Raw genomic sequence first — 13441 nt, forward strand, 5'->3', positions numbered from 1 at the left:
GTTATTAAAATGACAAAATAGAAGAGTAAGGTTGTGGTTAACAATACAAAAACAACGCATTAAATATTATATCAAAATCAAACCAATTATGAAGGCTTAATGTTATAAATTTAATAATATTTTGTTGTAAATGAAGTAACTATTATAATGTCGAGTGGAGGAACAAATGTACCAGTTTCAAAAATTATTAAAAATAAAAGCGAATTTGAAGATGAACCTAAGAAAAAATCAAGAGAAGATTGGCGCAAAGCAAAAGAATTAGACGAAGCTAGAAAAGCAGGTACCGCACCAGCAGCTGTTGATGAAGAAGGGAAGGATATCAATCCACATATTCCACAATATATATCAACAGCACCTTGGTATTACGGTACTTCTGGTCCAACATTAAAACATCAAAGACCTCAACCAGAAAAAGAAAGACAATTTTCGCATCTTGATGAATGGTACAATCGAGGTGTTGATCTGGTAAGTGTAATTTAACCATTTAGTTCAGTCTGTAGAATACACAATTGAAAATAAAAATATTGATTAGAAAATTTTAATGGCAATCTTTACCCCAATGTAATGGAGGCTTTGATAATACAAAAAATTTTCAACTTTGAAAGTCTGCATGGACGTTTTTTGGTAGTTCAAAGCTTTCAATTAAAATTTTATTCGATCATTGTCATTACGTTTCGGCTTAATTCAGATAAGTGCAGACAATGCGGTTTGTTGTTTTCAATTTGACGTTCATAAAAATATATATAACTAAATTGTAATTCACATTTCATCCCATTTGCTCCACTTTGCCTTAGTGAAAATGTGGTTACTTTAGTTAAAATGTTATTAATGTAATCTAAGCCTCATCGAAAGTGGTTTTTGCCTAATTATACCTTGGAAAACATTAAGATAAAAACTTATTCAAACGAAATTTGTAGTTTACATAATTTTACGCATTGCATTCCCAAAGTGGACCATATGGACCCCCAGGGCCTCAAAAAAATAATTAGAGGCTTGTGAGATGTAAATGGGCGTTCACCATAGTTATTCTCATTTAAGCAGATTTCGACTTCCATTGCACTTTTCATTAATAGAAATAACTCGCACTAAAAGATAATTTTTTGCTTAATTTTTACCTGACGACGATTTATTAATGAATTTTTCCAGTTTCCTAATTTGTCGCAATTAAACTGCCAGAAAGATGACGTTTTAACTTAAGTTCAATATTTAAATCCCTTCTTTGCAGACTTTGAAATAAGGTAATACCACAATGGATAATCAAGGTACACTTTAGAAATGTGAATCAGCTATTCTGGCTTCAAAAAGATATACCTGAAGCTTTTTCTGCATTATGGAATATAGCCAAAAAGTATATAATTACTTTCCCATCTTCGTATCTGGTGGAAAAAAATGACCTCAAATATTGACAATTATTTATCAAAGTCCATCCCTGTCACTAAAAAAACTAATTTTTACTTATTATTATTTAATTATTTATTTATACTGTGATATTAACTTCTATGGTCATTTACACAGTTTAAATGATATATTATGATTATGTGATTAATACATAAGTACTTAATTTTATTTTTAATCGAGGGAATAAAACAGTCTAACCAAGAAATTGATTCCTCGTGGGTTGATTTTTATGAGAGCCGGTGGAGTGTACTCAACAAATACATATATATGCGTACTTTCGATTTACGCCCTTGCGGTGGGACGGGAGTCCCCTACTTCGGAACACCACATTCTCTTTATTTAACATTTTTAAAAAGTATTGAATTTTATATTTTGGACAATTCTTTTTTAAAATGTTAAATAAAGAGAATGTAGAGTCCGAAAGTAAAGGACTTCCATCCCACCGTATAGAGTAAATCGATACAGCACAAGTACGTATGTATATGACTTTGTTGAGTATACTCAGACAAAAATTTTCCACTGCCTCCCACAGAAAACAACTGACGAGGAGTCGATTCCTTGGTCAAATACTTCATTTTCTACAGTATTTGGTTTCAGTCTCATTAACAAATGTATAAAAATTAAATGTTAAATTTTACATCTCACTACAGCTAGAAATCAATCAAAACACATTTGAATTTGATGAATTTTCAAAAATGCAATATTAGCTAACCAGGGGGTCCACAAAAAATTGAAAAACGGAGCAAGTGATCCACGAGACAAAAAAGTTTGAGGACCTCTGGACTCTAACTCAATAAATGGCAAAGTTATTACAGTTCGAGGTTTATCCAAAACTTTCAGTTTTTTGAAATAACGAATATTACTGTTAATTTCTTGTAAAAATTGCGAGAACAATCATTTTATAAAAAATCCATCGCAAGAAATTTTCGTTGATAACATTCTTATTCGTATTTTGTTCCAAAAAATTCCGTTTTCAAATCGGTATCAAATATAACTTTTTCTGTTAAATAATTTAATGTAATTCAGAATATTTGTTAATCTTAAAATATAATTAAAATTTTTGTAGTTTTATATCAGAATCACCGACGCCTTGACGAAGTATGCACGACATTGAGAACGATAGTTTCACTGTTCTACAGAATCATTTCTTCGTTGGACATTTGAGCTTACAAGTCAGTTCAGTTTGTCAGGATTATATCGTAACTTCGGTTTTATTGACTGAGAGCGATCATTTTACATTTTTCGGTCTCAAATACTCAAAGAGTGATATTCGGTAGCATCTAATGTTGTTGGCAACGCTGGATGTTGCCGGAAACCGTATGGGTCCAACTTTTGTATACCCCCCCTCCCACAAAAACATCAAATGTCAATTTTTTGAACCTGGATCATTTCACGTAAAAAAGAGCTTTTTGACTTTTTTTTGTAGTTTTCCGTTTTCGAGATATTAGAAGTTATAGTTTGGAAAAACTCCAAAAAGACAATTTTAAAAGCTGAAAAAATTAGATTTTGAGCTTATCATAATAAAATAATGTTCGAACATCCTTTAATGAAGTTCTGAAGAGTAATTACAGGTTACTTCATTCTACAGCCTTATTTTATTCTTTTCAATTCTAAAAATTTGTGGGGTTTTAGATACCAAAAACCCCACATTCTACGCCCATGAATTGATAATTCTTATAAGGTTGATATGAGTTGTTTTGTATGAAAAACAGTGTTACCGGACCAAATTCAATCAACAACGCGCTATCCGTTGAAAGACGATTGAAAAATTGCAACTTCAAGAGCGTATAGCGCCAAAACGGAGCAACTTTTACTGGGCAAGTTTAACCAAATCGACTTATTTTGAGCTAAACAATATGTGATAGAGCGAGTTATTTAACGAAACTTTCCGAATTCTTAATCGAGATGTCATTTAGATAATTTATTACCAACGCTGTAACTCTGTATTAATAACTTTTGTACGTATAGGTTAATTTTTAACGATGCTTCAGTCCAAAATAACAATATAAATTTATTTCTTTTACAATTTAGTCCAAGACAGCCACAAAATATCGTAAAGGTGCTTGCGAAAATTGTGGAGCCGTAACACATAAACGTAAAGATTGCATGGAAAGACCACGAAAAATTGGAGCCAAATTTACGGGAGCACATATAGCACCGGATGAGTTTGTCCAACCAGATTTATCTGTCAGCTATGACGGAAAACGAGATAGATGGAGTGGATACGATCCCTCTGAACATAAATCGATTATCGAAGAATTTCAAAAATTAGAAGAAGCTAAGCGTCAAATTCGTGCTGATAAATTAAGTGCAGATGATGTTGCTGTAGAAGCGGATGAAGATAATGAGGATGAAGATAAATATGTTGATGAAGTAGACATGCCAGGTACTAAAGTCGATAGTAAACAGCGAATTACTGTTCGTAATCTTCGAATACGTGAAGATACTGCCAAATATTTACGAAATTTGGATCCAAATTCAGCTTATTATGATCCAAAAACAAGATCGATGCGAGATAATCCATTAGCAGGCACTGGTAAAGAATACGAGTGAGTTTTTTTAGAATTAATATTTAACACTTCAATTTAACTAGAAATTGCAAATAAAAGAAAGTAAAATTCTAACGTGCAGTAGATATTTCTGATAATATTAGTCCCTGAGCGTCATTTTTACTACTATTTAATCTCAAAATTGTTTCCATTTTAATCTATAATGGCTCATAGCTCGTTTTGCAGCTAACCAATCAAAAAATAATTTAAATAAAAGTTGCAAAGTTTGATGAAGGAACATCATGATCTGACATGAGATTGGATTTAGTTCTTCGGATTTCTTTTGAACAATTGCCTGTGTACATGACTTTGACCTACAATTATGGATAAACTTTAAGAGTATTTTCTTTCGATTAAATGCAATAATCATATATTTTTAAATCACATTTCCTCCGAAAGCTAACGTTTTTCGAAAAAATGTTAAAAAAAAATTGTTAGTTTTTTAGATGACCGAGCTTTACTCGGTATTTTTTGAGTTAAAAAGATATAAATTTTATGACTAATATAAGAGCTATTTAAAATGTCTCCACACAAATACCAATTTGAATGTCCCGGTAATGTACTTTATTTTGTCACCAATAGATGTCAGGTTGAGTCATATTTTACAGTCAATATTTCAGTTTTCCCAAAACATGGATAAAAAAAATTTTTATAATGTAGTTAAAATTCTTGTTATTTTTGGAGTCGGTGTCAGCCAAGGAAACAACTCTGACAGAACAGTTTGCTACATTAGCTTGGCAGACACCGACTCCAAAAAGAACAAGAATTATAACTACATTATACTATCGTTATTTTTTACTTTTTAGTGCGTATTAATTTATTTTGGAAATATTTTTCTTTTGAAGTCGGTTTTCTTTTTGTTAAAAGTTTTTTTTTTTATTTTGTGATTTTTAGTGAATCTGAAGTACACTAACTAACTGAAATCCGTTGGCCTGATACTGAGTTATTTGTCCTCTTGTCGTGCATACTTGCTGCAATTTTAAGACTTTTATAGTTTTCTCATGGATGCCGTCAAAACTAGACCAAAATGAAATGGGACCACACGGGAAGAACCAGCTTTCAAACAGATAAAGAATCATCGGTTCACCCAGTCAAAAGTTCTGTGGTAACAAACATTAAAAAAAAAAAAAAAACAGTCGAATTGATAACCTCCTCCGTTTTTGTTTGAAGTCGGTTAAAAAGACGTTTTCAAAAAAATGAAACCTAGCTAAAATCGTTAGAACCGTTTCCGAGATTGCTGATACATATCGTTAGGCCCTGGACGGCGTTATCCTTAAAATCGCACCAGATCAATCATATTTTATTATTATTAAGTAATATATTATTTATGTAACCTAAATTAACTAATTGTAAACAAGTATTATTTTGATTATTTAGCGTCAGCAAAATTAATATTTAATTTTTACGTCACAATATTTAATATTTTGAACCTAAAAGTTTTGTATTTGAAGGCATCGCTAAATGATCAGAATTATACAGTATTATACAAACGTAAAACATCATACAGTTATTATTTGACATTAGAATTGGGATCAATTAATTACGCTTCAGTAATCCTTACTACGATTTCAAAGTAAATAATTAATCATCAAGAAATACAATTTCAAAATAAACAACTTACTAGTATTAAACGGAATTCAGTGTTTGTGTTAATTTATCCTCAAGGATTTTACCAATCTTTTCCTTGTAAAATAATTGAAATTGGTTGGTAGCAGCATCTTCCCTGAACCAATTTGGGTACACGACAGAATTCAAGACCCTAACCCAAAGCAGTACCGTAACAATACATTTCAATTTGGTGGCGGATTGCACAAATTAGCAAGGAGTAACATTCACTAGCTAATTCTTACTGATGATGACTACTTGGTAGTCGAAAATACGTGTTTTAAAAATACAAAAAACTGATCTAGGAAATTGGGGCAAAAAATCGAAATTTATTTCGACATATCCTAGAGTTCTCATTTATTATCTTCGATAATATTTATATTTAGCTAGTTGCCTATATTTGTTTAAGCTGAACAGCTGTGTGAAAAATTGTATGAATTTGTTATTTTTACAGGGCCGAATATGGTGGAGAAAATTATGTACGTTTTTCTGGTGATACACAAAAACATGCTCAAGCTCAATTATTTGCTTGGGAAGCATATGGTAAAGGAGTAGATGTTCATCTATTAGCTGAACCTACAAAATTGGAAAAATTACAACAAGAGTATGACAAAAAGAAAGAACAGTTTAAATCAAAAGTGCATGAGAGTGTACTAGAACGTTATGGTGGCGAAGAACACTTAAAAGTTCCACCAAAAACATTACTTTTAGCACAGAGCGAAGAGTATGTAGAATATTCTAGATATGGCAAGATTATTAAAGGTAAAGAGAAGAATATTATTCGATCGAAATATGAAGAAGATGTGTTTCCAAGTAATCATTCTAGCGTGTGGGGATCTTTTTGGAAAAATGGAAAATGGGGATACAAATGTTGTCATTCGTTCATAAAGGTATGTACTCATGTTTTCAAAGAAAATGTATTTCTGTTCAAAATTTAGGCGGAAGGATTTGACATTTCAAATCATTCGTTACAATAAAGCGATCCGTTATAATAGGTCAAGAGCCATTCCATTAATATTCGGCAAAATTTAAGCTGCGTACACACGGGGATAGAAAACTAGCGTATAGTTTTTCCTTTAGGATAGAAAAATCGCTTATCTGTTCACATGAGCTCTAGTTATCTTTGTATGAGTGTGAATGGTGGGTACTTCGAACCATTATTATAACTTTATTTTGTTCCAAAAATTGGGGAAAACGGCCAAATAAATATATTTATATGCTAATTAACAATATCTTGAAACTAATTGATTTTATAAAAAAAAATTTCAACCGAAACTTGTTGGAAAATTTGTTTCCTAAAAAAAATGTAGAGTGAACAATTTCGATATCTTAAGCCGTTTTCAAAACGATCAAATTTTTTTTCGTTAATTATCCAATCATTATCCTCGAATTATGTGTAAAAAGTCCTGAATTTTGTTACTGGGGGATTTTTAGGTCCTTGATTGCGAATGATAAAAAAGATCCATAACGCACCTCATAAAAACACATAAAAACAGCGCCGGTATAAATAATTAGTGTTGTTAAGTCTATTTTTATCTAAAAAATACCTTAATAAAATGTAAATAATTTTTCGAAACTTAATTTTTGTTTCAATCTTGCTGCTACCAAAAATTCTAATTGCAAATTCTGAATAATCGATGTTTATGAAAAGCACCTTTTTTGTAGTAAACAGTAAACTTCATCAAAATTCCATATTTTAAATCCTTTATCTCCATGGGCGTAAAAATTAGGGGCTAAAAATTAGCTATCAAAACCTCACATTTTATGCCCATGAATTGATATTACTTATAAACTTGATATGATTAATTTTTGTATGAAAAATAGTGTCACTACACCAAATTTTATCAAAATTGCGCTATTCATTCTAAACTTATGGAAGAAAAACTATTTCAAAATTCAACTTTTATTAGGGCATGTTTAGCCGAATAGGCTTATTTTGAGCTAAGCTCTATGTAGTAGAGCGTTGTAAATACATTTCAGGGACACCTGTATATTAAAATTCAAATTTTTATTTAAAATTAGACTGTGTTAAAAAAACTATTTTCTTCATTGTCTGCTAACCTAATAATCCAGTCAAAATAAACATTTGACTTAGGAAAAATTCGCATAGAACTGAAAATTGCCAGAGACGTTAAATACATCATTATAAATGAAATATCAAAAATCCCCTTCGATCCTACTTCTGCAAAAAATTTTATTCAAGGTCAAAAGTATAAAATTAAGGTTTTTTCCATTTTTCTCGAAAACAGTAAGTATTATCGTAAAAATAGGTCGGACAAAAGTTGTAGATCATACAATTCTCTACAAAAATGGTCCAGTTACTTTTTCTTTTACGACTCACCATTCGTGAGATATCGCGGTTTTAATCTTTAGAAAATTCATATTCATCAATTATTTCTTCGTCTTCATTCTCTTCTTCTTGGAGAATTTCTGTTCGCTGTTCTAAGAAAAGGGATGCATCAATTGTCTCTTCATTAATATCATAAATATCTTCATCTGTTGTATTTGTTTCAATATTGGAGCAAGTCTGACCCTGACAATTGATGCATACTGGCGAACAAAATAATCCTACTTTTTGACAGCCACATTTCTTACTACAATCCGTCTTGCATTTACAAAAAATAGTATTAAGTAGTTTTTCTGGAGCAGGCGGGAGTAAAGTTTTAATTGGCTCCAAATAGTTGTCTGTTAATTTCCAACCCCATTCTTCTGGGTCCAGCTCATTGCCTAGCCACACTTGAACTTGATAATACACACGATACAAGTGTTGAAAGGCAGAAGCAGATGTTGGAGGCAGACAAGACAACTGTACTGTTTTATTGTTCCATGCAGATTTTACAAACTTCAAATATCTATATTTGTCTATGGAATCAATTTTTTTTGGAGCACCATACATTGCAAGAAGAAAACGAATTCCATTTGTAACGATGTCGAGTGGAGAAGAGTCAATCTTTGTGAATACTCCTAAGTTATGACTTATTTTTTTTTATTTTGACTGGATTATAACTAATCTATCTCAATTTAACGATCGATTTAGATTTAAAATCTCTAATAAATAAAAATACCCAAACATACCTAGAAAATGATAGCGGTTTTTATTGTTCTGAATGCTATATTCACTGTTTTTGCTAGCTCGTGACTTTGATAGAAGGGGAAGAAATCTTAGCTTTATGTAGCATTATTTTCCCATATATTGTTTTGTTTAGAATGTCTGTTATCTCCATTTTTGGAAAATACGTTCTCCATTTTTGGAAACTGCGTATAGACGCAAAGATTATTTAAAAATGAAAAATTAAAGTATAATTTCTCGTGGGTTACGAAACTTGATTCGGTAAATAATTTCTATGCAAATATTCCCCCCTATCGAAAGTATTCGTTCTTGTTCTAAATTTTAATTAAATATAAAATCTTAAGAATTTTCATTAAATTTTTTCATTAATTTTAGAATTCATATTGTCTTGGAGAAGCTGGCAAGGAATCCAATGAATTACAAACAGAACCATCAACTAATGCATTAATTGTTGACGAAAGGGAAAAACCTACACTAGCGCATTCTTCAAACTCGAGTAATGAAAATTCAAATTCTTCAGATCAAGAAACACAAACCAGTGAATCTAAACAATTATCTAAAAAGAAAAAGAAAGATAAAAAGAAAAAGAAGAAACGAGAAAAAAAGGAGAAGGATAAATTAAAAGAGGTATTATTATTATTATCATTATTCATTTTTCATTTTATTTAAATATATCCCCTTGAGAACTACAATAAAAAATATTCAGTTAAATCAATATTAAGTAAAAATGGACGTGTTTGTCCCTAAATTTCATTTTTTAGTTAAACTTCACGTCACTGAGCAATTCTGATTGTGGATGGTTGTAGCCTTAACGGCTTTGTGTGTCACTTTGATGGTTGCATGTGGATGGTTGTAGGGATGTGAAAGATACGATGGTTGAAATAGTATATTACACATCTAGAAAGCAAATGCTCGTCACCCTAGGCTTCGCCTTGGGCTACAATGAACATGAGATCTGAGACATTCTTTACTTTGGCTCTCTAGATGTGTAATGAACTATTTTCGATAATATGTTCCTGTTATTCGTCTTTACTATTCTGGACTGCCCTACAATATTCCCAGATTGATCCATAATCCGAAAAGCTCTAAAATATATTAAACTGTTTCAAATGAATTGAAAATGTTTTGATTAGTCTAGAATATTCTGGATAGTTTTAGAAATTTTAAAAATGATCTAGAATTCAAATAATTTGAAAATATTTTGAGTAGTCTAGAATAATCTGGGTAGTTTTAGAAATTTTAAGAATAATCTAGAATTCGAAAGAGCTCAATTCGAAAAACTTGATTTTTTTCATCGCTTTCCTCCGAAAATGCTAATGTGAGACTTCAACAGATGCGTAGATCTATTATATGAGATCAACCTTTGCGCACTATCAATATAGTACAAGATCCGTGTTAAGGTCGACCTTCACCCATCTGTTTACCGAATAAAAGTATTGCGTAAAATTTTTTATGAAATGTAAAATATTAAATTATCCTTGTACTGGGTTGCCTAAAAAAATATGGTCAAGAATACTTTGAATAAAAATAACAAAACTTACAAACTTTATGTTTTGACCGATATGTCGTGAATAATCTATACCATCGTATTTGCAATAAAATTATCTTTATTTTGATATACGGGCAAATGAATTAACAGATGAACTTATTTACTATTATGTGAACGAAAAGAGACAGACTCCTCAGATGCTGTATTTTTTTGATGGCTTTTACTTTCGAATGTACCAAAATTCTTTAGATATGCAAGTCAGTGAAAAATTTCAAGAAATTTTACCCTTGGTATTTTCACCAAAAGTAATCTTGACCACATTTTTTTAGGAAACCCATTACAGGGATATTTGTTAATAATTTACATTTCATAAAAATAACTTTTATTCGGTAAGCAGATGAGTAATGGTCGACCCTAATTCGGATCTTGACCAATATACAGTGCGTTCATTTTATAAGTATCCACCCTTAATAACTCTTAACCTGATGTTATTATTGTTTTGTTGTGGAATTCATACCTTCCATCTTCTGTGTAGTCTATCTTAGGAACCAATCGATCGATTTCATTTTTTTTTCAATCATGGTTGAAGAAACAATTGCATGCCCTTTCAAATGAGGTATCACAAAGTGAGGGTGCAATTTGAAATTTCAAAGTTGGGGTGGTTGGGGGTGAATGGATGAAGCGTAGAATTTTCTAGATACCAATTTTGGACTTTCCCGTCGATATCTAAATCGACGTATTTTCACTCAAAATAATAATCACATCAGGTCAAAAGTTATTAAGTGTGGATAACTTCCATCTTCTGTGCAATCTATTTTAAGAACCAATCGATCGATTTAAAACCTTAAATTCTCTACTAATAAAAAATGTTTACAACTCGTCGACGATGACAGTTCTAAAGAGGTGGTGCAAATCGGTTTTCATTCTAGCGTTTCTTTCAGTGGTCAGAAACTAAAAAACCATATAAAATTTTGTTAGTAACGTTTTCTATTTGCATTTGTTTCTATGAAAAAAAGGCGCTTTTAGGTCAAAAAATTACTGTACAAATGGTAATAAAGCCAATTATTTATTTTTCTAACAGTTTTTGGAAATTTCGAAACTAAGTCGATAGGCCAATTAGTTTTTCAGAATCGTGGGAACCATTAAAATCACATTTCAGGGAAAACGCGTTAAAAAATATTTTTAAATGTATATTAGATTGGTTATGTAAAAAGCTTGGGTTCGATTACCGAACTTTGTGTAATCAGTCCATTTATCTTAAATTTTAAGAATATATTATTTTAAGAGAATAATATATTCTTAACATTTAAATTTGCAACGCATTGAAAAATTTTTCGAGAACCGAGAACATTTTTTTTTTTAGGGAAAATATTGTTTAATCATGAAACAATATTTTCCCTAACAATTAATTGAATCATCAACAATACTTAGCTGTTGTGGACTATCCTTTATATATTATTTCTCCAACATGTGTTTTTCTGTCCATGCCCTTATCTTCCTTATTCCGTTATCAAATTCCATGATTTACCTCTCATTTTCGCTTAGGAAAAAAACAGGCTAGACAAATAATTTAAAAAAAAAAGTATCATAAGTGGAAATAACCAGTGTAATTGACGAACATTTTTCGAATGTAACAGTTTTTGTAGATTTTCTCCTAATAATGAAGACATTTTTAAGAAGTAAAACAATAACTAAAAATATTTTAAATTATTAAAAAAAAACACTAATTTAAGCCAAATTTTTTATTTTTGTCGGCACTTTTCTACGAAATTTGTTGTTGTTTTTAGTCACGGTTGCGGAGTTCCTTACGAGTCGAGCTAATTAATTTTATTTCAAAATATATTGTAAACTTAAAATTTATTTTTAGGCTCTGGAAAAGGAGGAAGAAAGCCAAAGAACTGCTGAAAAACTATTAAAAATGGATGAGCGTAAACGACCTTATAACAGTATGTATGAAGCTAAGAAACCAACTGAAGAAGAATTAGAAGCTTACTATATGAAACGAGTACGAGAAGAAGATCCTATGGCTGGTTTTTTATAAATAATTGAACTTTTGTATATTTTAAGTGTTTATAATAAATTAGAATTCAATAAATTATTATTTTAAGGACGTTCTTCGGGAAGGACTAAAAATCACGTTTTATTTGATCATCTTTAAATCGTGTATATGCATTCTCATTAATGTCCTTATTCTTAAAAGTGTTATAATATGGATTAGTTTTTTTTTTTTTTTTATTCAGGTAATTAGTCCAAGGCTAAACCGATTTTGAAGAAAAGAATTGAAGAAAAATTCTTAGCAGTATGTGGTTGGTCGGAAAATTTAGTATAATTTATAAGTAAATGAAAAAAAAAAGGAAAAAGACTTCAAAGGAAAGAAAAGTCACGGAAGAGGAGTGGGGCTAGGGAAATAGTCGTTTTGAGGGATATTTTCGATACTAATATATATACTAGTCGGAACATCAAAAAAATAGTTAATTGTCAGATTAAGGTACAGCATAACCAGGGCATCAAGTTGAACCTCCAGTATAAAAATGTGACGCGCTCGAGTTACTACACATGCCGATTTTTTTGTTTGCAATATATGCCAATAACCGGGTATTTTTTTTCTGCAATTTACTGCAGAAATTTTTTTCGTATTGGAACATATTAAGGGGTATCCTACAAGTGTAAATCCAAATTGGCGGGACGCAGGGGCGTGATTTCAGCCGCCATCTTGGAAAACACGTTTTATCTAATATCTCGTGAACCGGACATCGTACAACAAAAATGGTGGAAATCATTTTCATACAAAAAACATTTTCTATAACTTTTATTCGAAATTCTTTTCTGTATAATGCATAGGTTTTTATTTATACCGCTCCGAACTTTTAAAATATGGTTATTGCTAAATATATTCACGGTATATTAAAAATGGGTATGCAAATTTATAGAACATATAATTTCCAATAAATTTCTTCCAAAACGTTTTGCCGTAATATTCGTAGTTTAAGAGCTATATGCCAATATCCAGATATTTCGCAATTTATTGGAAATTATAAATATTATCGAAGATAATAAATGAGAACTCTAGGATATTTCCAAATAAATTTCGATTTTTGCCCCAATTTCCTAGATCAGTTTTTTGTATTTTTAAAATACGTATTTTCGACCAGCAAGTAGTCATCATCAATAAGAATTAGCTAGTGATTACTCTTATTATGAATGTTACTATTTGCTAATTTGGTGGCAGTCCGCCACCAAAGAGTAACATTCATAATAAGAGTAATCACTAACTAATTCTTACTGATGATGACTACTTGGTAGTCGAAAATACGTATTTTAAAAATACAA

The 13441-nt window shown here is 30.8% G+C and overlaps 1 protein-coding gene across 1 annotated transcript; it reads left to right on the forward strand.

Annotated features, from left to right (window-relative positions):
• On the forward strand, positions 1 to 12323 carry LOC123300845 (pre-mRNA-splicing factor Slu7). The gene is made up of 5 exons (XM_044883496.1): positions 1 to 465; positions 3430 to 3947; positions 6007 to 6442; positions 8998 to 9249; positions 11979 to 12323. The coding sequence occupies exons 1-5, from the start codon at positions 148 to 150 to the stop codon at positions 12150 to 12152; spliced, it is 1698 nt and encodes a 565-aa protein (XP_044739431.1). The 5' UTR covers positions 1 to 147; the 3' UTR covers positions 12153 to 12323.
• Positions 12324 to 13441: the final 1118 nt, after the last annotated feature.

Source organism: Chrysoperla carnea, chromosome 5, assembly GCF_905475395.1.
Source record: "Chrysoperla carnea chromosome 5, inChrCarn1.1, whole genome shotgun sequence".
Lineage (NCBI taxonomy): Eukaryota > Metazoa > Arthropoda > Insecta > Neuroptera > Chrysopidae > Chrysoperla > Chrysoperla carnea.

What these genes read in the sequence shown, in the direction of transcription:
- LOC123300845 (XM_044883496.1), top strand. Translation starts at nt 148, where the DNA reads ATGTCGAGTGGAGGAACAAATGTACCAGTTTCAAAAATTATTAAAAAT. An exon ending in GTTGTCATTCGTTCATAAAG is followed by an intron (nt 6,443 to 8,997) that starts GTATGTACTCAT and finishes CATTAATTTTAG; the next exon opens with AATTCATATTGTCTTGGAGA. An exon ending in AGAAGGATAAATTAAAAGAG is followed by an intron (nt 9,250 to 11,978) that starts GTATTATTATTA and finishes ATTTATTTTTAG; the next exon opens with GCTCTGGAAAAGGAGGAAGA.